Genomic DNA, 25,988 nt, shown 5'->3' with positions numbered 1-25,988 from the left:
GTAGCCACAGTGCCATCAGCCATTGGTTAGTAAAGCCCCTGTTTGAAGCTTCCAGATGAGTGTTTTGGCTTTTGCCATCTTTGTTTTTTGAAACTGCACATGACATGCAAGTACACCAATCAAGTATAACATTATGACCACCTGTCTAATATTGTATTTCCCACCTTTTTGCTGCCAAAACAGCCCTGAGCTGTTGAGGCACGGACTCCTCTAGACCCCTGAAGGTGTCCCACGGTTCGGGAACCAAGATGTTAGCAACAGATCCTTCAAGTCCTGTTAGTTGTGACGTGGGGCCTCCATGGATCGGACTTTTTTGTTCAGCACATCCCAGAGATGCTCTATTGGAATGAGATCTGGGAAATTTGGAAGCCAAGCCTCATTTCTGAACCATTTTTGCTTTGCAGCAGGGAGCATTATCCTGCTGAAAGAGGCTACATCCGTTTCCATGAAAGGGTGTACATGGTCTGCAGTGCTTAGGTACGTGGTTTATATTAAAGTAACCACATGGATGGCAGGACCCAAGGTTCCCCAGCAGAATATTGCCCAAAACATCAAACTACCTCCACGGGCTTGCCTTCTTCCCATAGTGCATCCCCAGGTAAGCAACGCACATGCACCTGGTCATCCACGTGATGTAAAAGAAGGCGTGATTCATTCAACCAGGCCACCTTCTTCCATTGCTCTGTGGTCCAGTTCTCATGCTTATGTGTCCATTGGTGGCGCTTTTGGTTGTGGACAGGGGTCAGCATGGGCACCCTGACTGGTCTGCAGCTATGCAGCCTCATACACAACAAACTGCAATGCACCGTGTATTCTTACACCTTTCTATCAGCCTTTGCTGCCCATGAACCTGTCGCTGGTTCACCACTGCTCCATCCTTAGACCACTTTGACCTTGGACCATTCTGACCATTGCAGACTGGAAACACCCCACAGCTGTAGTTTTGTAGATGCTCTGACCCAGTCGTCTACCCATCACAGTTTGGCCCTTATCAAACTCGCCCAAATCCTTATCCCATTTTTCCTGCTTCTAACATCAACTTTGAGGACAAAATGTTCACATTCTCCCTGATATATCCCACCCACTAACAGGTGCCATGATGAAGAGAAAATCAGTGTTCTCACCAGTCAGTGGTCATAATTATGTTATGCTTGATCGGTGTATATCCACCATAAAGCGTACCGTGCTCTGTACTCAAATGCTTTTGACTCAAATGGGAGTGGAATTTACAAATCCGCTTTACTGGTATCACGTTAAGCTTTGACACCCTAGTGCCAACACAAGGCCTGTGTCCCACAAATATGGGTGATGTGAGTAATGCTACAAACCTAGTTGAATTTTTTTTTTTCTCTGCTACTATACAGATCTATTTGGAAATGTGCAGAACTCAGACCTCTCCAGTGGACGCAGCTGCTGCTACAAACACAGCCGTAGTTGCTACTTCGATGTATTTTACCGCCTGTGTCCTGTATCATCAGTCCTCTTTCAGAAGACAGCTTTCCAGCAGAGTTTTCATATTTGAATCAAACCACCCTCCTATCATTATGATTACAGGGTTGGAGCCTGGCCCATGCTCTACATTTCCACTCTTTTACTAACTCAGCTTTGTGTTGAACTGTGCCTGTGAAACATTTCAAAGCAGGCCACATCTGATCCACCTGAAGTCTTAGAGAAATCCCCTAATGTATAGAAATTATATATCATTACTTTGGAAATATCAGTCTCAACCTGCCAGTTTCTACCTCGGTGCTAACTGTTCTGACTTTTATGTTGCACATCAGGTTCAGAAAAAGAAAAAAAAACACAACTTAAACCAGAGAAACAAAGAGCTCCTTGGGTTTTTCTTTAATTTTCCCAGTACCAGTGTCCAGTCTTGCTCTCAGAGTATCTTTCTCTGTGCACGTATTGTCTAGCTTTTCTGTCTTTGAACAAGCTGCAGAGAAATGCATTTCAAAGGAAGCTACTCTGGCTTAGAGAATGTCATTTGAAGGTTGGCCCAACGTTCAGATGATGCATGAAAAGAAATGCTAAACTATCTTATATGAGACATTTTTGCACAGAATGCTAATGCCAATTTTAGCACATAAAAATGTAGGAAAACAACAGATTTAACCCTGCTGAAATCTAAAGAAAACACCATTAGGATAGGCTTTGTAATCTGATGTTTATGAACGCAGGTCTGGAAGTTCCTAGCTTATTTGCTGTCTGAGATTTATCCAAGGGATAGTAACAGAAAGGTTCTGGAGGTTAGTGATAAGCTGGTTATATACAATACATAATACATGTAGAGGGGAACCCCTCCCCACGGGAGACAGCTGTGCAGTTAGCCTGAGGTCACTGAGGCAGAGGGCTTCAGATTCCACTGTTGCTGCTGCATGGACACCTCCTGTTGGTGTACAATGGGAAGTACACAGATCCTGTCATTACAGACCGCTAATATATTCAGAGACAAGTGTGTCAGGACTTGAACTGCAGTGCAGTTTATATTAAGCTTTAAAACTCTCATGCACTGGCTTAGAAGGGGGGGGGGAATGAGTGTGGTGCAGGCTTATAGTAGATGAGCCCAACAGCCACTTTACTGCATAAAGCCAACATGTTCTCTCTACTTCTCACATCACAACCCACATCCAACTTCATCCAATTTTTTTTTCCTCTTTAGATTATTAAAGACCGTGTGTTTTCTCACGTATCGAGGAACAAGTACATGTGGAACTCCCTGCCAGGAGGTCTGCTGGTCCTGCCGGAGTACTCCACTCATCTTGCACATTTCCCGTTCTACTATCTTGGATTAGGTAAACACACGGTTTATTTAAATGAATCCGCACAGTTTGCAAATCTTGATTGCATGCTAAGGATTTTGGAAAGGAGATGAATAATCAACACTCCATCAGCAAATTGTAATCAAACGTTTATTTAAGTCCTCGTCTGTATTTGTTTTAATTTTTTTGCAATCCTGCCAAAAATTTGTCACAGATATGGCTTCCTCTTCTTTTATCCTTTTAACGTCATTATTTTATAAATTACACTGATTGCTTAAGCATTTGTGGAAAACTCAGACACACTTGGTGAAATTTGGCGTCTCGCCTTAAGTGGCAGCGTTACTCTTTACGGCACACTGTCACAAGTCTTCATAGTGGCTTTAAATTGTTCTGATGATCCTTAACTGATTAATGCAGATAAACATTTGTTAGTTCAGGTTTAGAGGAGGAGCACCCTGCAGCTGTTCACACAGATAACACATTTCTTTCCTACGTGCACATCTTTGTTTCGTGACCTTGCTCAGGAGTCAGTCCAGGACAAGAGTTTACTGCTGTCATCCACGCTGTCTCTCCATTGGTCTCCCAGTCTCAGCCAATCATGAAGCTACTCCAGGTGGTCTCTAAGTCAAAGTACTGCACACAGGTACACACTCTGAGATAACATTATGACAAAATTATGTAAAGTGGGCAAAAGCTTGACTGTGTATAGTTGCTTCAGAAAGTAGTCAGACACCACTTCACTTTTTTGCATACGTTATTCGTTTATATTTAACTTTAAATGCGTTTAAATGAGTTTTCCTATTAAGCTACACTCATAAACCCTTGCAGACAAAGCAAAAACATCTTAAGAATATGTTGAAAACTTGTTACAAATCCTTTCACTCAACCATTTCCTTAACTGCTTATCCTGGGGCCTATTCAACCTTTATTGCAGATGAAAAGCTTAAATCTCTCACTTGAAAAGCATCCACATCCACTCCTGCTGTTTTTCTAAAATTACTGTCAGCCTCCTCTCTGTTTAATTCCTCTTTAGATGAACTGTTGTAAACTGGATGGATTGCACATAGTTTAGTTCATGTATATGTAAGATTCGGTGATAAAATCACAGTGAGGTGTAGACCTCACCAGGTTGTAAAACTGAGCAGCTCTGATGAACTGATGATCACAATGGCCTCCATACTTGTGAAATGCAAGATATGCTCTTCATAGAGTTGTGCCAATCTGAGTAAACAAGCAAGAAAACACCATGGTCACAGAAGTGACCAGGAACCCAACCGTCAACCTAACAAGTCAATAGAAGTTCTCTGCAGGGATGGGAGGACCTGCCAAAGAGGCAGCCATCTCAGGAACATGTTAGCAATCAGGCCTTTATGCTAAAGTGGCAAGTGAGAAACCGCTCTGAGTAAAACAGACATGTCCTTGAAGAAAACCGGCTCCCAGCACATGTGACTGCACACCGGGTTGACTATTCAGTATGACACTAAACCTAAGCGTGGTTCTGGGACAAGTCTCTGTCTCAGCCCAAACTTAAACCCCACAGAGCATCTTTGGAGAAATTTTAAGATGTTAGGTCATAGAGGATTTCAAATCCAGGTGTTTTTGAGAAATACTCAAGAACACTACTGCAATTTTGGAATACTTTTAGTAAATAAAATATTTTTACTTTGTTATTTGGGGTAATCGAGTTTTGATTGCCCTGTGACCCTGAAAAGGATAAGCGGAAGAAAATGGATGGATGAATGGCGTATTGATTACGAAATGAGCGTTTAATGTATAAACTCACCAATATGAAATGAAATCGACATTGCAAACGAGTCCAAAACTTAATGTGGTCTGAATACTTGAGAAACTGAGGCAACTACAGATGATGAAGATTTATCATTGAACAAATCATGTTCTGGTGAGGAAGCATACCTCTGCCGTCCCACTTTTTGATTGATGGCAGCTGCTTTTCCAATCAATCTAATGCAACTGTATGTCGACGTGTTATATGAGCTTCACTCCTCTTCTGTTTTAGATCATTATTCTGTGGAACAGCGAGAAACCGCCACCCAGTCGGAGCAAATGGCCCCCTATGCCTGTTCCCCTCACTGTGACAGATGGCAGGAGGAAGGTGAGGGCCAGTGCCACTCACAACTTAAGCTGAAGCCCGCTCTGACGTCTGAGTGACAGAATGACAAACTGTCACTTGCTCAGTCCGTTTATGCGTCTCTCACTCTCTCCATATCTGATAATCTGTTTTTCGCCCTGATGTCTCTTTTTCGGTCTTTATTTCTATCCGTGTTTATCTGACGTGTCCACCGATCCGTGCAGCGTTTACTTTTATAGATGTGTGTATTTTCAGGTTTTTTTTTTTCTTCCTCCCAAGGCAAAACCTATAGTGATTCACCCATCTCAGTCACACAACATGATTTACTGTATTTCATAATCTCTCAGAGCACGAGCCAGCCGTCCTACAGGATACAGCACCAGAGCTAAAACTAGTGACTTTGTTTTTCTCACAGACCACCAGTCGGTTTCTACCTCATGTTGCCATAGAGACGGAAGCAGTGCTGAGCCTGGACGAGGATACGGTCCTACTGACAAGTGAGGTGTGTGGACATGTACAACACATAATACATACAGCAGAAGCATCCATATTACTGCACATGAATAAATTAATATTTAGAAAAAAAAATGTGGCAACAATAGTCTTCCTTGTCTGTACTTGCAGGTGAACTTTGCCTTCTTGGTGTGGCGGAGCTTCCCTGAGCGGATTGTAGGTTATCCCCCCAGAAGCCACTTCTGGGATCCCCTGAAGCGTGCCTGGGGCTACACCTCCAAATGGACCAACGACTACTCTATCGTCCTGACTGGAGCTGCATTCTATCACAGGTGCCTCAACACAGGAGGAAAAAAAAATAATACAGGAATCACCATTTAGAGCTATGAAAGTGTGTTTTTGTTGCTGTAACCCAAAAAGAAAAAACTTAATTTGTTGATTAACTAATCTTTTAATTAAAGGTTCAAAAAAGGGGGGGGGGGGGGGGGGGGGGGGGGGGGGGGGGGGGAGGGCATCTTTCGTTTAATCTGGCGGCAGATAAAAGAACAGGAAAAAGTTTGTTTGGAACGAGGATTTCTATATTCGCTGGTCTGATCTTCAGTCACTTTTCCAGACACAGCCTGACTTCACTAAAACAAACGGCTGTATTTTTCATGTATTGAACACAGCATAGATGTGAATGATTACTCACACATTAATGTGAGTAATCTTTCACAAAAAGTATGTGAAACTTTCTCCTATTTGGAGTCAAGTGTTCCAATTAAGTAGATGAGATTGGCAGTGTGGGTTGGCATGTCTTTCTCTATAAATAAGGCATGAATGTTGCAATTGAATAGACTTTTTTTTTTTGCTTACGAAGGTTACTAACTGAGTTAAATGACCTAGAACTAATTAAGTGGCAGCCACAGATAGCCATAGAGCTGATTAAGGATGATAAGGAAAGGTGCTTCAGTGCTTCTTTCATGATTCCCTTTAGTATTAGATACACTGTGCCATCCTTTATGACACCAAATAATGCTATCCCACAGATTCTCTTTATACTGCAGTTGTATTTGAAACAGTCACACCAAGAGCACAACATGCAATCCTGAAAGGTCGAGGGGGCAAAAAAAACTCAGGGTTAACAGCAAAACCATCACAGAAATCTTCACAACACACTGAAATCTTTGTTTATATTTCCACTATATGAAAAGTGATACTGAATAGAATGACCTTACTGGAAGGACACATTGCTTTTCAGGAACAAAACCTTACAGCACATCCAGAGTGTTCCAAGGACCAGACCGAAGGTTGCATGGATGGATGAGGCAACAGCTGAATCTTTTTACAGAAACACAGTGTTTGAAGGGGGGGGCACTGCACACCAACACCAGAATCTCATCCTAACCATGAAGCAATCACTGAAGATACTGTGACTTTCTAAATGCATCGAGAAATTTTTTGCAGGAAAATGTTAGGACAGCAGTTCATGACCTTAAAAGGCTGAGTGATGCAACAAGAGACTGATCCCAAGCACATAAAAGCAAAGCAAAAGACCGGTTGGTTGAAAAGGAAAAAAATTAATACTATGGAATAGCCAAGATGCTATGGCATCACCCGAAGAGGGCTGTTCAGTCAATACATCCCAGGAGATTAACGAACTGAATCAGTTTTGTAGGAGGGACTGGTCGAAAATGAAGTTCTTACTGTTGTGCAGTTACAGGAAAACAGGAGGTCCTGCAAGTGGCTAAATTCAAGCATTCACTTCTTCTTGCTTAATGTGTTCAATAAAATGCTTGTCCATAATTCCACTTTATTCCAAAGGGTTTCTCTTGCAACTGCAACTTTTGACAAACTAATACAGAACCAACATTAAAATCTCAAAAGGGACCGCTTCAGAGATTAAAAACCGAGAGCAGGGGAGAACTTGAACTGCAACAGCTCCAAACATAATGGCGCAAATATCAACATGACGAGCAATAAGGGACAATCAGACAGAAAGAAAAGGCGTGCATCAAGAATAATTATGTATTTGTGTGAGCGAGAGGAAAAGAAAAGGCGAGAGTGAATTACTCAGGGATTACGTCAAGCAGTTTGATTAATTCGAAAAGCCCGAAGTCGATTATGTGCTATGGGAGAGGGATGGGAGTTCTAATACAATGAGAATGTAATTACACCACAGACAGGGTACTTTAAAAGGTGTTGAAACCTTGTGACATTTTGAGACAATGTGGTCATTGTCAGCAGTTTCAATGAAAACACGTTTTTGTCGTGCTAATTTGAATCTTTAAACCCTATGGAGACATCAGCATCAACTCAAATAACCCCTTTCACTGCAATGAAGAGTCAACCTATAAAAAAACCCGGCTTGCTCAATGTGGGAATGGATCATTTAGTCTTTATCTAATTTTTACTGCATATCATATCAGTAAACTGATCTGATGGAGCTCCTAGACTCAACTGAATGAGAGATAAATATGGTCAGTTTTGCTTGTGAAGCACAATTGAAAAAGAAGACGGTGCCAGTCGCTTAGTCTGAAAATGGAATAATAACTAAATTAAAAGCACTTCACCCTTAAAATTGATATTGGAGAACATAAGCATTGCACCGGTCGGTTTTAGTCGCTTGTTCACTGCAAAGCTCAAATCTCACTTGGGGAGAAATCATTTACTTGTGTCAGATGCATATGATCAGGATATATCACACCTTGTACTGTTTTCTGTAGAGGTCACCGTGCCTGTTAACAGATGGTTACTTAATCATGTTCTGTTGCATTTTTATTTTAGGTGAGGCATTAGTGAGTGTAGGTATGAGAGGCTGAAAGTGTTATTAGAGCTATGTATAGCACACTGGCAAAGAAGTGACGAAATATTGTTGTAAGAGAAAAAAATGCAAATAATATCGTGTTCTGTGACAAAATAACAGAAATTCAGTTTTTTCCCCTGTTTTCACATCTCTCTCTTACATAAAGCACCATCACTTGCTGGCTTTAAGAATATGCTGAGTGTGTTTATGTAACACTCTCAACTTCCCCACAGGTACTACCACTACCTGTTCACTCACTACCTGCCTCAGTCTCTACGGTCTCTGGTGGATCGCACCTCCAACTGTGAGGACATCCTAATGAACTTCCTGGTCTCTGCTGTGACTCACCAGCCACCTATTAAAGTGACTCAACGGAAGCAGTACAAGGAGCTTCCCAGTTCACAGGTAGGTAGCATGTTGTCTTTAATGTAACAGTCTCTGTATGCTCTTGACTCAGTTCTCAGAACAAGATTGGATGCTTAATGGCATGTCCTTGTCCTACCTCCCAGGGTATGAAGAGCGTCCCCTGGGCCAACCCGGAACACTTCAATCAGAGGCAAGAGTGCATCAACTTCTTTGCCAACTGGTTTGGCTACATGCCCCTGGTGCATTCTCAGTTTCGCTTGGACCCTGTCCTCTTCAAAGATCAAGTGTCTATCCACCGCAAGAAGTACAAAGACCTGGAGAGGGCGTAACATTTCTGGACTAAAAGGCCAGGGAGGACTGAAGTCTTGTTTAGAGGCATTTTGGACAGACTGATGGACATGTCATTCAAAGACTGCATGGGAAGTGCACAAAGAGACACTGAGATCCATTTGTGACATGGACAATCATCAGTAAGACCCAGGAGGTCTGGACTATATGGATATAGATCTTAAGAGAAAGGGATCTATCTATAGTGCTGGAAATGCTTCTCCTTTGGGCCTCTCTGTCGGACAGCTTAAAAAAGGAACGTCTGCGAACACTTCAGGTGTCAGTGCTACTGCAGTGGCAACGAGGAGGGAATGACTATCTCATGCCAGGAGCACCCAAGGGACTGGTATCGGTGCCATGCACTCCGGTTGGCAACATCTGTCTCCGTGCTACTGTTGCCAAGGAAACAGATCATTTCACATTAAAATGCTAACTGTAAGACAAATAAAGTGATTTATAAATGCAAACTCTGACCTGGTGCTGCAGAATATTCACATATTATGTCCCATAATTGCCAAATATGTTGTGTGTTACCAGGCCATACATTTATAACAGAGATGAAGCTTTAGTTATAATTTAAGGTGCAAGCAACAAAGATAACATATCAGAGAGGCTGATAGTAACTTGTCCATCTTGTATCCTGTTACACTACAAACAGATCATCTGGTCGCATTGCTGAGGATGGCAGTCACACTGTCTCTTAAAAATGCACAAAGACAGAAATACGTATTTAATGAGGATTCAATCACTGTTTATAGTATCTTTAAATGAGCAGCAGAATCTGCAGGTGAAGAGCTGAGAATTGTTATTCCAGAAGATTTCTCATTTGTAGTCGGAGTTGATGTTTGAGAAGGCTTTGGTTACATGCGGATAAATGGTCCCCATGGAGCGCAAAACGAGAGTTAAATTGCTGGAAGGGAAACCAACATCTATAGTCTGACAATGATGTTATGAATGCAGATCTATTTTTAAAAACAATGGCAATGGATAAAACAGGAAGACTTGAACAGGATATCCCTTATCCAGATAGCCTGGCTACACTGCACTAAATGTCATAAAACTCCTACATATATACTTGAATGTACTGAAGGTACTCAGGTAACCAATTAATCCTTTGTAAAATACTACAAATACTGCTTCTGCCCAATAGTCCAAAATAATTCATTACTGTAATATTATATGTAATACTGTTGCAGGGGGTTATTGCTCAGGAGGTAGAGCTAATTGTCTACCAGTTGGAAGGTCGACGGTTTGATCCCCAGCTCCCCCAGTCTGCAAGTTGAAGTATCACTGGACAAGATACTGAACCCCAAATTGCCTTTTGATGCATTCATTGGAATCTGACAGTGTGCGTGCAACTTAGAAAGTGCTTAAAGGCATAGAAAAAAGTGCTGTGTGAATGTGGCTTGTACTGAATGTGGCCAGTACTTTTTTAAAAAGTACTGGTTTGATGGGTTGGTCTGAGTGTTTAAGAAACTGTTGATCTGCTGGGATTTTTCCAACACCACCATCTTTAGGCTTTACAGAGAATAGGCAGACTGCTTCGAGCTGAGAGGAAGGCAACGGTAACTCAAATAGCCACTCGTTACAACCAAGGTATGCAAACGAGGATCTCTGAACGCACAACACGTCAAACTTTGAAGACGACACCGGGTGCCTCTGCTGTCAGCTAAGAACATGAAACAGTCTTTACTTCACAGATCACCAAACTTGGACAACTGAAGATTGGAAAGATGTTGCTTGGTCTCAATTTCTGCTGGGACATTCAAATGGTAGGATCAGAATTTGGATCCATGAGAGCACAGATCCTTCCTGTTAAGGCTGAGGCTGGCAGTGGTAGCTAATGGTTGGGAGGATATTTTCTTGGCACACTTTATGACCACATTGTACCAATCTTCTAATGGCTGTCTCTAGCAGGATACCACACCATATCACAAAGCTCAAATCATCTCAAAATGATTTCTTGAACATGGCAATATTTACTGTACTCAAATGGCCTCCAGAGTCACCAGATTTCAGTCAGCACCTTTGGGATGCGGTGAAACAGGAGATTCACATTATGGATGTACAACTGACAAATCTGCACCAACGGTGTGATCCTATCATGTCAGTATGGACAGAATGTTGAACACTTTGTTGAATCTGTTCCATGAAGAATTAAAGCAGTTCTGAAGGCCAAAGTGGGTCCAACTCAGTATGTGTACCTAATAAAGTGACTAGTGACTGTATGCAGCTCATATAGATGAGCATAATTTGCTGTCCGATGGATACACTGAAAATTTTTGGCAGGTACAGTAGAATGCCACTACAGCTGAAGTACAATTAAATATAGAAACCCTTTTGGGGCAGAATGAGTTTGCTAAAAAAAAAAACGAAGTACAATTACAGCGATCGAAAGCGTGGCTCAATAACATCCTCCATGACTGGGAGAGAACTACACTGAGAAGCTGTTGGTGTGTAAAGAAAGATGAATACAGAAGGTCAAGGTCAGTGTGCATCATTATGTGTAGGTGGATGTACTTTGATGCATTTATATGTCATATATATAGATCATGCATTCCTACATCTGCCCTCAAGGTTGAGACCAACACTACGGAGCTAATACTGCAGTCTGAGTTGGCCCATCCTGTATTTATATTATATTATATATTATATTTAAATTATATATATATATTTTTTTTTCATTCATTCATTCAGACATTTTGTTTACTATTTTATTTATAAAAAAAAAAAAAATACCCAGTAGACCAAGCATTTGTTCCACAGTTTACAAAAATAAATTCACAGGTAAGCAAGTCTCAACACCCTCGGGGTAAACAGGTGTGATGTCTAGCACTCAGGAAGCTAATCTCATTAAGCACATGCACACACTTATGTACAAAGCACCTGAGATACATAGCTGCCAAGGGGCCAATTTGAATTCTGAATTCATAGTGTTTTGCAACTGACAGAGCACAAATATGGGCAATTGTTACAATTGTAAACACAATCATCAGATCAGCTTCTCTGCTTTCTGGAAGAATTACCTGCAATGAATTCAAGTCTGTCTGGTGTCAAGTCAGCACCTGGAGGCAGAACACCGCGAACAGGCAGTTTAGGCTTCTTTCTCGTGTGTGTTTTTTTGTTACCTGAGGCAATCCAGGTTCCAACTTATTATTTCAACAATATGAAACAGAAGTCTATAACTTATTTAAGTAGTTACAAAATAGTTGCAGAGCACTCTGCAAATGTAAGTTGTCAGCTGCCTCATACAAAAAAAAAAAAAAAAGTGATTCTTAGAATTGGAGCTTATCCTGTTTTTGGCTTTGACTCAAGACCTTATTCTGTCCCGTTTATGATTTCCCCCTTATCGGCTTCAATACAACAAACAACACCAGCTCTTAGATGAAAAGGTGCAAGTAAATCATGAGTTTCAGTGCCAGCTCAGAGTAGGTGGAAGGTCCCACAAATCCTACAGAAGTTCCCTTATTTCCCCTGGTCTTTCCGCCTTACAGTCCGTACGCCTGAAGAGGAATGCAACACAAAAAAAAAAAAAAAGTGTGCATCTCATTCAGAGCCATCATTTCCTGAGTGTCAGCATAGCATTGACATCCCACAAAAGGTTCCTCATCTGATCCATCAGAACCTTCATCTCCTGGTTCTTCTGACGCACCTTCTGTATAACAAGACATTTGGCCATTAGTTAAACTGTACAGAGTGCATGGAATGTAACCATAGCCTTTTACATACTTACATGTACAAACAATCAAGGCAGGAAATAGCTAATTATAATTTAACAAGTGACGCTCGCATTCCCTTACACCTGGAGGAAAAAATAATTTTGTACTGATGCTGACACTAAGACCAACAGTCCTCTCAGCCTCGGGCAGAATTTTCCACAGCTTTGCCACTGGCTCCCCGAAGGCAGCTTTGTAACCCAACTGAAATATTAGCTCGAACAAAAAAACAACACCTCGATTCAGAAGCAGTAAATAATGCAGCTTCTGCATTTAAAATCTAGATGCTACTTCAGCCTGTGTCAGCACTGCCACCTACAGGAATCTGAAAGGAACTTTATTCTGCTCAGTTCAGCACAGCTGAGTAACACTGTCCTATTTATCAAAATATATAATAAACAAAGAAAAGAGCCAGCCAAACTGCCAAACAACATATGACAAATTCATTAATGTTATTCAAGAAAAGCTGCAGCAATTAGTTGATTAATAAAATAAAATTTTTTGCCAACCTTTTTCTTTTTTTTTTAAAGTAAGCAAATAATGGTTTTGATGTATTCTTCATCTTTAGGATTGACTAATAATTTTTGACTGTTGGTCAGAGAAAACAAAAGAGTAAAAAATGCCCCTTTCAGTTGCGGGAAATAATAATTTTCGAGACTAAAGACTGCCTGAGACAACAAGAAGAGCACAGAAACACACCTCTAGGACCTCATTTCTTCCTGGAGGACAGCAGGACTGCAGGGCTCCACTCTGACAGAAACCAGCTCCTCTCCAACATACGGCACAAGCTGAAGACACAGCACAGACAAATTATTATTAAAATGTCATTGTTTTATGATCAAGGCTGTTTTTGAATAGCCCTTTAGACACAAGGTAATACAGACTGCTTTATAGAGTGATTCAAAAATACAAAGACAATTAAAACATGTAAAACATATGTATACATGACATAAACCATGCACAGTCATGATAGAAACATAACAGTTAGATGCGAAAACCAAAAAGACTAGAGTTGTTTCCCCATCTTCACAGATGCCTAATGTCTACCATAGCCGCGAGTCCATAATTACTCCAAGACTTCTGTCCAGGTTTGAGGATTTAAGCATCACGCTTTCTAGAAAGGCAGAGATGTTTATTTCACTCTTTTCTGAATCGAGTTGCAGGACATTTTGGCCTGTGATGACACTGATGTGTGTGTCATCTGGACAACAATGACAGGAAATATTATAATATTCTATAATCTGAGCAAGATGTAGCAGTTATATGTTAAAGAGGAGAGGTCCAAGAATGGACTCTTGAGGAGCTCCACGTGTCAGTTTTGTTTGTTCAGATTCATGGTTACCAAGTGACACAAAGTAGTAAGTAGTTCCCGTCTTGTAATTATGATCTGAACCAGAAGGGGGGGGGGGGGGGGGGGGGGGGGGGGGGGGGGGGGGGGGGGGGGGGGGGGGGGGGGGGGGGGGGGGGGGGGGGGGGGGGGGGGGGGGGGGGGGGGGGGGGGGGGGGGGGGGGGGGGGGGGGGGGGGGGGGGGGGGGGGGGGGGGGGGGGGGGGGGGGGGGGGGGGGGGGGGGGGGGGGGGGGGGGGGGGGGGGGGGGGGGGGGGGGGGGGGGGGGGGGGGGGGGGGGGGGGGGGGGGGGGGGGGGGGGGGGGGGGGGGGGGGGGGGGGGGGGGGGGGGGGGGGGGGGGGGGGGGGGGGGGGGGGGGGGGGGGGGGGACATGGGCATCTAAAAAGGCGCTGTCTCTGTGAGACTAAAAATCCTTAACAGCCAATTTTCAGCAAAGGTCTTCTGGAGGACACTGAGATCAAGCCAGACATTTTGAGCTTTTCTTTTCTCTCTAACCTCTGTTGGCCCCTCCTTCAGGTCAGAGGTCATTTCCACGCAGCGCTCATATAGGAGCCGGAGTTTTTTGAAGAGTAGGGTGAGCTGCCGAAGGTGTTCCTGGAGCTTCCCAAAGCGGTCCTGGTACGTCGCCTGGCTCTGAGTCACACCATTAGGAAGCTGAATCAAAGACACAATAACTCTCATGAACTGATTTATAACAACTACGTTCTTATTTTCAATTACAGACGTGTAATATTGGCTCACAGTTTTCTGTAAAGTAACAGGCTGACACTGTCAGCCTTTCTTTGTACTTTTCTGTGTGTTGGACTTAAAAGCATGTAGACAATGATTTGCCAAGACCGAGGAAAATGCATGGCAACACAAAAACATGGTCTTTTTCTTCTCAGAGCAGCACAGGCAGAAAAAGAAAAAAGTTTGCTTTAATGGGTAAGAACAAGCTTGAAGAAGTTAGTGCTACACTGAAAAACAGACACATTTGGAGACACAGATCAAGTGGAGATGGAAGGATGGGTACTAGGGATGCTGACAGGCACGCCGAGCAGATATGCCAGAAAAGAAGACAGGACAAATTGAGCCTGACAAGGAACAGTGGAACCGTTTTAGCTAGACAAATACCACCCACTCAGTTAACAACCACACATACAGCAGAGTTGATGGTGTAGTTTTCTGCACTTAAGCTAAAGAAATTTTGTTAAGTTAAACAATAATTGCAGTTTCTGGTAGTAGGAAAATATGTCTATGTAATCCTAACCATCTGTGCTGCTTGTCTAACTATTACAGATTGATTAATCAAATAATCAACCTGCTGATTCACCAATCAGTAAACCTGCAATAACTTGAGTATTCTATTAAAATCCCAACGGTGTAAAGGTTACAGTCTCCAGTGTGAGCATCTGCCACAACACATTCCAGGAAAACAGTATCCTGCAGCAGAGATGGAGGAGGGCTTACCAGTGCTGTAAGCACCAAAACGTGAGAGGTGCCGTTGTCTGAAGTGTGGATTGTAACTGTAACTGCTAATGCCTGGATTATACTCACTTACGGATGAGGACACGGACAGAGCTGGAGATCACAGCCAAAAGCTTGATCTTATAATAGTTTTACCCAGTCTGCACTGAGTCCACCTGGAGGGGGCCTAATTGGTGCCCTGATAGTGCAGTCACCAACTCGGCAGGCACAGAGCCTCATGTTCACACTCTGATAACAAACTCACTCTCACCGAGTTTTTATTGCAATGTTTGCCAATCCCTGGTTTGTTGGAGCGGTTTTCTTGATCTGAGACAATTTTCTCCTTAATAATAAAAAAATACTTCAATCTACCTCAATCTCTTTAAAATGTGTTATTATTGTATATATGCACTTGAATTTGCAGCTTACACTTGGCTTAGTTTGAAAACATTTTTCAGATTAAATAATTGCCCAAAACAGTAACTTTTGTAGTTGCAGATTTTAAGTCAATATGGGTGAGAAATCAACATAGGGACTGTAACCGGTAATGAGAGAGAGCTTGCTGATATGATTGAGAGAAGGAAGGTAGATATATTGTGTGCACAGGCGACCAGGTGGAAGGGAAGCAAGGCCAGGGGCACTGCAAAATGAATTCAAATGATTCTACCATGGTAAAAAAAAATAGGAGGAGAAACTGAGTAGGGGTAATCTTGGAGGATGAGTATGTGACTAGAGTTCTGGAGGTGAAGAGAGTGTCTGACAGGATCATGGGTTTGAAGCTGGGAATTGAAGACGTGATGCTGAATAATGTCAGTGCGTACGCTCCACACGTTGGATGTCTGTTAGAAGAGAAAGAGGAATTCTGGAGTAAACTGGATGAGGTGGTATTATAGAGTATCCCCAATGGGGAGAGACTGATAATAGGAGCAGACTTCAATGGGCATGTAGGTGAAGGAGAAACAGATGCGATGAGGGGGTATTGGGTGGGTATGGTGTTAAGAAGAAAAATGCAGGACAGATGGTAGTGGATTTTTGCAAGAAGGATGGAAATGTCTGTGGTGAACACATCTTTCAAGAAGAGGGAGAAACATAGGGTGATGTATAAGAATGGAGGAAGATGCACACAGGTGGACTACTACTTATGCAGAAGGTGTAATCTGAAAGAAATAAGAGACTGCAACATTAAGATTTTCATTTGAAATGATATCATAGGGACAGCTCAGGCTGAGTGGTTGGAACAAAGTTAGAGAAACAGAGGAGGGATAGCAGATATACTGGGCAAAGAATGTTGAAGATTTGAGTTGCCGGGCAGGAGGAGAAAAGGAGGCCCACAGAGAAGATTCATGAATGTAGTGAGAGAGGACAATGCAGACAATTGGTGTGACAGAAGAGGATGCTTGGGATAGAGATGGAGGATGTGGTGACCCCTCAAGAGAGCAGCTGAAAGAAGATGATGAAGGTGAAATCAATGAAGGTGTGACTTAAAAAAAAAGTCTGGTAATGAGAAGGGATACATTCAAAGTGTGTGAGAATAACTATCTATGCAATATAAGAAAAATATGAAGAAATATAACCGCCAAAGTAGTTATTTTGACATCAAGTTAGACATTTTCTACTACTAACCGTCAGCCTAGTGTTCCTTACCTGCGTGGCTCGTGTAATCTGGAAGATCTCCATGGTGCGTGTGACAATGTCCTGCACAGTCTCCTGTCCAATCCTGCACAGAAACACCGGGGAGATCTCCCTGAGGGCTCCCTGAGGAGGCATAGGCTGCTGACCTGCAGCTGTGGCAGCACCGGGGGGCAGGTGAGGCTGCTGCTGCTGCGGGGGCATTCCTACCATCCCCGGCTTCTGAGGCAAAGAAGCTGCCATATCCACAAAAGTCTGTGGGAATGCGACTGTACAAGACAAAAGGTGACGATTTGCTGAAGCAACTAAACGTTCTGCCAACATAGCAATGACGCGCGTGCTAGCGTAAGCTTATTAGACCAAATGAAAGGGTTTCAAAATCATTTTTAATAAAGCAGAATACCTCTTGAAAATGTACTTTCCATAGAGACGAGGGAGAGAAACCTAACTTACTAGATTAACATGCTAGCTCAAACAAATGAAGCTAACTAGTTAGCCACTGGCTCTGCAGAGAGCCGCTTACCTAAATTCAAAACGTCCTTTGGGATGCTGGGTGCTGTGCAGATATCTCCCAGTTGCTCCAGCGTTTACCAAAAAAAAAAAAAAAAAAAAAAAAAAAGGTCTGGTTATTTATTATTTAAAATCAAGCATGATCATAGGACCTTTCCGTGGATTTCTTTCAGAAAGCGCAGCACGTTATGGCGTCACTTCCGGGGAGCAAAGGGCCACCTTTTCCCACCACCAGATGGCGTAGGCAGACGCTGAGATGCCTGAAGGTTCCTGAAGTTCCCCAGAAAAACGCATTAAAAGTAATCATAATGTCTTCAGTTTTTTTTAAAGAAAGGTTTAGTGTTGGATTGCCATTACCCATGCACGGTGGTTAATTAATTTCGAATTACGCTTGAAACAGATCTTACATTTTGAATGTAAAATCTTAATCAGCGTTATAACAAACCTTAAAACAACTATTGAATGAATGTAATAAGGTAAAGATGAAGATCCTGAATATACAAATGTGCATTCAAAAACAGCTATTGAGTACATTTACTTAGTAATATTATCATTTTTGATATCATAGCCATCACAAGATTTAACATCACAGCTATCAAATCATTATAGGGTATGTGTAATAGGTAAATGCAAAGCCTCACTGAATGTGTCTAGTATTAGTCAGTGAAATATTCTACAGAATATTACTGTTTTATAGCCATAAAGAGTCGATGTCTTCATCTGTCTTAACCACAATAGTCTTTGTACTGGATATTTAAGTCAGTAAATCAAATGCTTGTTTACGAATTGTTCACTTATAATTTAATTGTGTAGTTGTTAGTTTCAAGTACTTTTTTTTATAATAATCCTATCTAGCACGGCTGTATCATACAAATTTGTAATTAAATTTAGAACCTAGATAAGCCAAGCTTCCAAGCAGTAGACCTTTTTTGCTCAAGGTCAAATGACTTAGACTCATTTGCTTTGCTGTCAAATCAGACCAAATTCAGGGAAAGACGGCATTTGCCATTGACATGTAAATCTGTTTTCCTTATTCGATGAGTCTGGTTGGCTCACTTTATCCATGTTTTACATAGGATCAAAGGTTGCAGTCATCCTGGCAGGACAGTAAGGAAGTACATTGTGTTCCTCCAGTGATTTTGTTTGTTGTCTGGGAACATGCATAAAATGACCTGCTGTACAGACATGGACAAAACTGACAAAAGTAATAATAACTTTCAAAAATGCTGAAAATTTATTTTTTTATTTTATTAAATTATTCAAAAAACAAACAAACAAACAAATGAAACTGGACTGGACAAAATAGGGATGTGTTAAACTAAGGTGTGTCTTTTAGTTAGCATCACAGGTGTCTTCTAACTTGTAATCAGTCAGTCTGCCTATTTAAAGAGTGAAAAGTAGCTGCCATGCTGTTTGGTGTCATGGTGTGTGGTACACACCGTGACACCAAACAGGCTGCAACAGGAAAATTAATGACAAACTCGAAGGTCAAGGTACATCAGTGTCAGATCACCCCATCCGTGGCTGTTTGAGCCAAAGTAGACTTAATGGAAGACCTAGGAGGACACCTGTTGAAAGCAAATCATAAAAAAGTGAGAGTGGAATTTGCCAAAATGCATGCTGGCAAGCCACAAAGCTTCTGGGAGAATGTCCTTTGGACAGATGAGACAAAACTGGCACTTTTTTGGCAAGTCACATCAGCTCTATGTTCACAGATGCTAAAATACATACAAAGAAAAGAACACAGTACCTACTGCGAAGCATGGAGGAGGCTCAGTTATGTTCTGGGGCTGCTTTGCTGCATCTGGCACAGGAATCTCAAGACTACTGAGCCATTTTGGAGCAAAATATGTGCTGCCCAGTGTCAGCAAGCTTTGTCTCAGTCACAGGTCATGGGTCCTCAACAGGATAATGACCCAAAACAGACAGCTAAAAACACCCAGGGATGGCTGTAATTTTTTCTAAGATAGTAGATCAAATTAAGGAGGCAAATTTAGAAAAGAAAAAAAAAAAAAGACTGGTGTTTTGCTCCACTTTAACATATTGCCTACTGTATATGCTACCTTTTGTTCATATGTCACAGTACTATTTCCATGTGTTAAATGTACCGTTTCAACTTGAATGTTGTTTTTGTTCTGAAGGAAATACAATTTGCATGGAAGTATTAAGCACAGAGGTCACAGAAACATACTGATAACAGTGACTGTCAGATGCATTATGACACACAGTAGGCTGCAGAAGCAAGAACACTTGTTAAAATACTTATATTCAGCATCAAATTTTGAATTTATTACAGTCATTCTTCAGTATGATAGTGTGAGGTCAGGTGGTCCTTGACAATCAGCATCCATTGATCATCTTTGGTCTTAAAGTAGTTCTTCATCTACCTGCAGTTTCCTTCTCCACAAAGATGCAAACCAGTGGGTGGTGCATGACTCTGAGGAATTAGATTTAATTCCTCTTTGGTCAGGGTGGAGTTGATTTGGTGCAGGTGTCATATTGTCCAGTAGCCAGTACACTCCATACTTGAATTTTCATGTTCCGCTGTAGGTCTGATATACTGTGGCATTTCTCCTTTCTGTTAATATTATTACATATATCCTTCTTTTTTTTCTTTTGCTGTATATCAGTATATACATGCATCAATGAGTAAAAATAACCTTTTTCCAGTCTATCCACTGCTCAGCCTCTGAAACCACCAATCCTCTTCCTCCATATCATCTCCACTCAATGTATTATGTAGAATATTAAGTAAAAAAAAGCTTGGCTCTATGGTAGATTAATCATTTGGTTTAAATTTTTCATTTCAGATTCAAATTTCTCCACAGCTCTTGACTAGGGAGAATTTTTTTCACATTCATATTCATAACAGAACATTCTGGACCACATTTCTTAAAATTTGGAAATGGGACATTAACTCGAGCAGAGTTCTAGATAGCAAATGCTAACATGCTAATGTCCGTGTATAAGCGCCATACTGTGAATACAAGCCTCCCAATTTTAGCATTTAACTCAACCCAGCCCTCAATTCACACCTTCATTCTTCAGTGTTGTTTAGTTTGTAGACAGAATGGAAATCAGTAACTGTGCATTTGAAGGCTTACAGTTTTATCTTTCATTGCTTTAAAAATTCAGTCCTATGGAAAACAGCATTGCTTCAGTGCTTGAGGTTTGCAGGCATTCATTTATACACAGCACATAACTTGGGTTGAGCACTGGACTTTTGCTGATTTGCAACACTTTGCTTCTTTTCTTTATTCAATCAGTCTGTTGTAGATTGGAAAGCATACTTGGGGTTGCATGACCCAATTTGGACCAAGCTTTATAGGTAGCTATAAGGTATAAGTATTGCTTATTAGGCGTTAGATAGCAGACAGATGGCTCATATTGGACTCTAGAATATTTTGGTATTCAGAGGATCCCAGAAAGTTGATTCTATTCATCTGGACGCAACACTTAAACCTTCTGGGATTTCCTTACCTGGTTTATTGACTATGCATCAAGACAGACAGAGGAGCTTGTGGTCAACTCAGTGACTGCAAGGTGCCTGGGTCCTTCAGCTGCAAAACAAGCAAAAATCATCACCCCTCCACCATTGTGCTTGGCAGTTGGTATGAGGTGTTTGTGCAGATATATGCTGTGCCCCTCCCACCCAAACATGGTGCCATATATTATGGTCAGACATCTCCTCTTTAGTCTTGTCTGTTCAAAAGACATTGTTACTGAAGTCTTGAGGTTTGTTCATATGCAACTTTTCAAACCGAGGCCATGCTCCCACCTTCTTTTTGCAGAGAACAGGCTTTCTCTTCAAAACTTGCTCAGTCTTTTTTATAATTGTATTGATATGAACTTTAACATTTAACATACTGACTGTAGAGAATGGGATTTAGCTGTTGTTGTTGCTCTCAGCACTGCATGGTCTGACCCTGCAATGAATTCCTAGGATATCCACTTCTGGTAAGACTGTGACACTGCGATAACACATACCTGAGTGTTCCTGAGCAGTAAACTGCCAAAACCACAGATGTAACATCAGTGATAGGACCTGATGCAGAGATATATATATATATATATTTTTTTTTTTTTTTTTTTTTTTTTTTTTTTTTTTGAGTCCTTACTGTCACGTTGTATCTGTAGCCAATCAACATAGGAAACTTGCCAAAAAAACAAAATGTTGACATAAACAGGTTTGCACAGACAGCAAAGTCATTAAGTACATACGCTTGGCTGTAACCTCCCATCTCTCCAGGACCTGTACACCTCCAGGACACTGGGGCGTGCAGGTCGGATCACAGCCGACCACTCTCACCTGGGCACAGACTTTTTGACCCTCTCCCCTCAGGCAGGAGGCTACGGTCCATACGGACCAGAACCTCCCGCCATAAGAACAGTTTCTTCCCCTCTGCTGTTGGACTCATGAACAATTACCCTAAGACTGTTACCACCACCCTCCACAAACGCTGATGATCCTATGTCTATGCACCTGTCTGATTGCACTGATGTACATATTAGTGGAATATAGTTTACATTCTTTTATCTTTTAATTAGTCTCTGCACTGTATATTTTGTAAGCTCTAATATCTCTGTATATTTGCAATTGTATACTTGTATATTGTCTTATAGTTTTTATACTTATTTGTTTTTTTGTTTTTTTTTTTCTGTAAGCACGAAGTACCCGCAGCAATTTCCTAATGCTGTGAACCTGTTCACCCATATGGCAATAAAACCTTCTGATTCTGATTCTGATTCTGATCTGATTATGTCCTAGCATGGCCCCTGCCATCAAAACCTTTCAGAAAAGGGACCTATTTTTAAATCACTGTAGTGTTAAAGTTCTGAACTGAAGAAGCCTTTTGGATGAGAGGTGAAACGTCTTCAAGAAACTTAAATGAGTGCAGTCACTTTTTCAAGCTGCAGATCTTTTATTACCTCTCTAACTTTCAGGTTGAATCATAATGTTTGCAAGGCTCATCATTCTCCATTGTGGCTGAGTCGCCGAGGTAATAAACCATCACTTGTGGCTATAAATAACTCCCATCTGACTGAACATTTCTGAGAAGAGGGAACTGCAAGGAAGACTGCAAAGAATTTTTTAAATACTGACTTTCAAGTAGTGATTCAGCGCCTTTTACACACTGAAAAATGGATATAAAACTGACATATAAAACTGACACTGACATAAACTTAAACATGCTTGTGCTGTGACTGGGGGCATTTAGTTATCTGAATTTATCTGGTACCAGGAAATATGCAGCACAGTGTGATAACACAGCTGATAACGTGCTACAAAAGGCTACTTGTGATCTCATAGCTACCAGAATAATTTGTTACAGGAACAAGTTTGCTTCCCTCTCTGGACTTGAGATAATTTGGTGATAGGAGAGGAATGAAATGGGTTGTGGTTTAAATGTTTTAGTTTCAGATGCTTATTTGGCTTCACCCACATTATAGGACACACATATTTTCCTTTAATCAACTATAAAAAAACAGTGTGTACCAGTTAATTACTCAGGTGTTAAATACTTACACAGTGGGTTGCAGTTGTGGACCGCAGCATCAGAGGGGACAGTACCCCTCAAAATCGAATTACATATTTTTCCCTTTGGCCTGTAGTGCCATCTGTTCAGACTGTTTTGGTGTGAATAGCTGAGTTTTGGGACATACGCTGCGGAGATGTCTGCCTTCTTGTGCTCATGTCTTAAAACAAACACGAGCACCTCAGCAGCAACGTCTTTTTCCAGAAATTATGACCTGGATGTTTAAAAAAATGAACCATTTTCTTTCTACCAAACTACACCCGCCAGCTAATTACTCTGCAGATGGATTCATGCACCGACTTGTGAAAAGAGCCTAATACATGGGACCAGGTAACAAAATGCAAATATTTATGGCACGCCCTCCTTAGCTGAGTTGTTATGTTAGCTAGCTTCTGGTTCTAATGTGGTAAATTGATTTTATTTATTGGTGCTATAAACACTTCAACACTTTGTTTCATTAATATTCAAGAGAAGGTGGACATTTCTACAGGTCCAAAAACTGAACCCTAAATCATGTTTGGTAAAGGTGACCTTTTGGCACAGGCTCCAATATATACATGCACAGTAAAATCTTTTACGAACTGGTGCATACATTTACAAGGCCAAGGCCTATTAACGTCTCCTTAGTGACCATATTTGACTACAACAGGTAGTTTCCCTTTGGCAGCATAAAATGATTTACTTGCACTCACTGGATTAACAAATACTCAAAAAAATGGTAAAGTCCAAGAACTCAGTGAAGCTCTAAAAAGGAGATTTGTAGATTTACACAAGTTGGGAAGGTTGGGAACAAACTGTACATAAGTAGAAGTTATTCAGACGTGTCACTACTTTGCCAAAGTCTGGAAAAAGGCCCAAACTGTCACCCTCGGATGACAGGAAATTGGTTACGATGTTTGGGAACAACCCAGAAACCACCCATGCTCAAGCTTGCTGGAAACTGCTGGAACACCAGCATCACAGTGCACAGTGGAGTTTTACATTGCCACAGACTTTTTGGGTGCTGACCAAAAAAGAGGTTCCTACTCCAAAATTGACACCTTAAGTGCAACTGAACTGTGCAGCTGCCCACATGGACAGGCTAAATGCCTTCTGGAGAAAGGATTTACGGTCAGACAACACAAAGATTGAGCTATTTGGCCACAGTGTCAAGAGGTGTGTTGGAGTAGTAAAGGTGAGGCTTTCAAACCTCTTCAAACCCAACACTGTCAGCACTGTGGGCTGGTAAATTGCACAAGGTGGATGAAATATTGAAGGAGGAAGACTACCTCCAAATGTTTCAAATTCACCTCAAATCGACAGCTAGACTGGGATAACACACATTAAAACTGGTTTGGGAATGGAACAAGCAGTCTAACATTAAACTTCTGGAATGGTTAAAAGTTGGGTCCATGCCAGAAAATCTACCAATTCTGCCAACAAGAGTGGTCAAATATCCAGCCAGACTCACGGCAGACGAAACCCTGTAACTGTTGCTTTTTGTGCTGTTGAAAATGAGTGGCATAAAAAAATACAATAGGAAATCTATAATATTTGTAAGTAATAAGTGATAATAAGTGTAATAAGTGATAGGGTGCCTCAAATATTTGTAAAACCTAATATCAAAAACTAAATATCGCAGGTTTAAATTCCTTTCTGCTTGCATCAGTTATTCCAACAGTTCCTTTGTAGCAAGTCAACACACCAGGTCAACTCAATGTGCATAAAATGTTCACCATTTAAAAAACTCAATGCAAAAATCTTAAAATATGAAGGTTAGTAAGGTAGAATTCTTGTGTTATCAAAGTAACAATAGAGGCATTGTTAGATTCAGTGGCCAAATTCCCTTGAATGACCTCATCGTATCACAGCTTTTCCTCTGTTGACTCAATCTCAGGTGTTTTCTGGCCGTGTCTGCCCTTGGTGGAAAGTTAAATATAGAGGAGACAGATTCTATCAAAATGTAAGACAATGACGCTAGTTTAGATACTTGTCTACTTATACTGAAAGTCTAGAATGTGATCCAATCTTATAATATAAAATGAATAAGATGAATAAATAAATGAAGAGACCTGCTGTGCCATAGCTACTATAAGCCCAGAAAATTTAGTATAAGGGTTATTCTTTCATGATAAAAAAAAAAAAAAACACTTTCCCAGAGAATTACCTGACAACATCATACACAAAACATCCAGTCTTGTTAGCATAACTTTCCACAAACTTTATTAAACCTGGTAATATGGCACTATTGTTAATGTGGGAAGATGTGCGTCAGGACAATATGTGTGTGTCCACATCCTCCAGCTTCATTTCATCCCCTTCAGAGTCGAACCAGCAAGCAGTCAGCATTTTATAAAAACAAATATTAAGCCTAACTTGAAAAATGCTAGGGTTAATACTTTTTAAAAAATGCAGTGTAATAGGCCTGCCCTCACACCGTTATTCTAGTTTATTTACCTTTAACTTAACTACCCCCGCCTGTCATTTAGGGTGATTTGTAAGTGCTACAGGGAATGATTTTTTTTTTCCTTCTGTTATCAGCATCAGTACTACAGAGAGCTGATAGGTATAAAAGGTGAGTCAGGTAGGTGTGGACAGCCATAAAGTACAAAGAAAATTGACCAAGAAGACCATGATGAAGATAACAGGGATGCTTGTTTTCTGTGTCTGTTTGGCCTTTATGTTTCAGGGCAGCAAGGTAGAGGCACTTTGACCTAAGTTACCTAAGCCGTATTTAAAAAAATTTAAGAACGTTTTTTTTAAAAAGCTATGACGATCCACAGACAGCTATTCAGTCCAGCATGTTTTTATTAGTAGCAAGAAGTTGAATTATTCTGGATTTGAAGCATTCGACGTAACCATTTGATGTCGTAGTTTAATTGTGGGTGTATTCAAATCAGAGGTAAATTAAATGTTTGAATGTATTAAAAGCCAATGTAAATGAGAGGAACCAAAGCAAACAAAACACAACAAAACAAAACACAGAAACTGATTTGATTCACAACAAGGAGAACAAACGTGAAAAAGACTTTTTTTTGTCTTTT

The 25,988-nt window shown here is 41.1% G+C and overlaps 2 protein-coding genes across 3 annotated transcripts in view; one reads left to right on the top strand and one right to left on the bottom strand.

The window, feature by feature from the left end:
• ext1c (exostoses (multiple) 1c) overlaps positions 1-10,883 on the top strand; it is a 95,866-nt gene extending 84,983 nt beyond the window's left edge. For both annotated transcript variants that reach the window (XM_030741580.1, XM_030741581.1), the window contains exons 6-12: positions 2,660-2,792; positions 3,284-3,402; positions 4,777-4,872; positions 5,264-5,350; positions 5,473-5,633; positions 8,320-8,491; positions 8,596-10,883. In XM_030741580.1, the coding sequence (XP_030597440.1) occupies positions 2,660-2,792; positions 3,284-3,402; positions 4,777-4,872; positions 5,264-5,350; positions 5,473-5,633; positions 8,320-8,491; positions 8,596-8,781 (954 nt within the window). In that variant the 3' untranslated portion in view covers positions 8,782-10,883. The remainder of the gene's footprint in view (positions 1-2,659; positions 2,793-3,283; positions 3,403-4,776; positions 4,873-5,263; positions 5,351-5,472; positions 5,634-8,319; positions 8,492-8,595) is intronic.
• Positions 10,884-11,516: 633 nt separating this feature from the next.
• LOC115788395 (mediator of RNA polymerase II transcription subunit 30) lies at positions 11,517-17,450 on the bottom strand. The gene is given in 6 exon segments (XM_075074406.1): positions 11,517-12,434; positions 13,195-13,214; positions 13,217-13,283; positions 14,339-14,497; positions 16,934-17,187; positions 17,322-17,450. Coding segments are annotated over 6 exon segments (618 nt in total). The 5' UTR covers positions 17,344-17,450; the 3' UTR covers positions 11,517-12,338.
• Positions 17,451-25,988: the final 8,538 nt, after the last annotated feature.

The sequence above is a fragment of the Archocentrus centrarchus genome, chromosome 11 (assembly GCF_007364275.1).
Source record: "Archocentrus centrarchus isolate MPI-CPG fArcCen1 chromosome 11, fArcCen1, whole genome shotgun sequence".
Lineage (NCBI taxonomy): Eukaryota > Metazoa > Chordata > Actinopteri > Cichliformes > Cichlidae > Archocentrus > Archocentrus centrarchus.
Note: the sequence above shows the minus strand (reverse complement) of the source record. Positions and strands in the feature narration are given on the sequence as shown.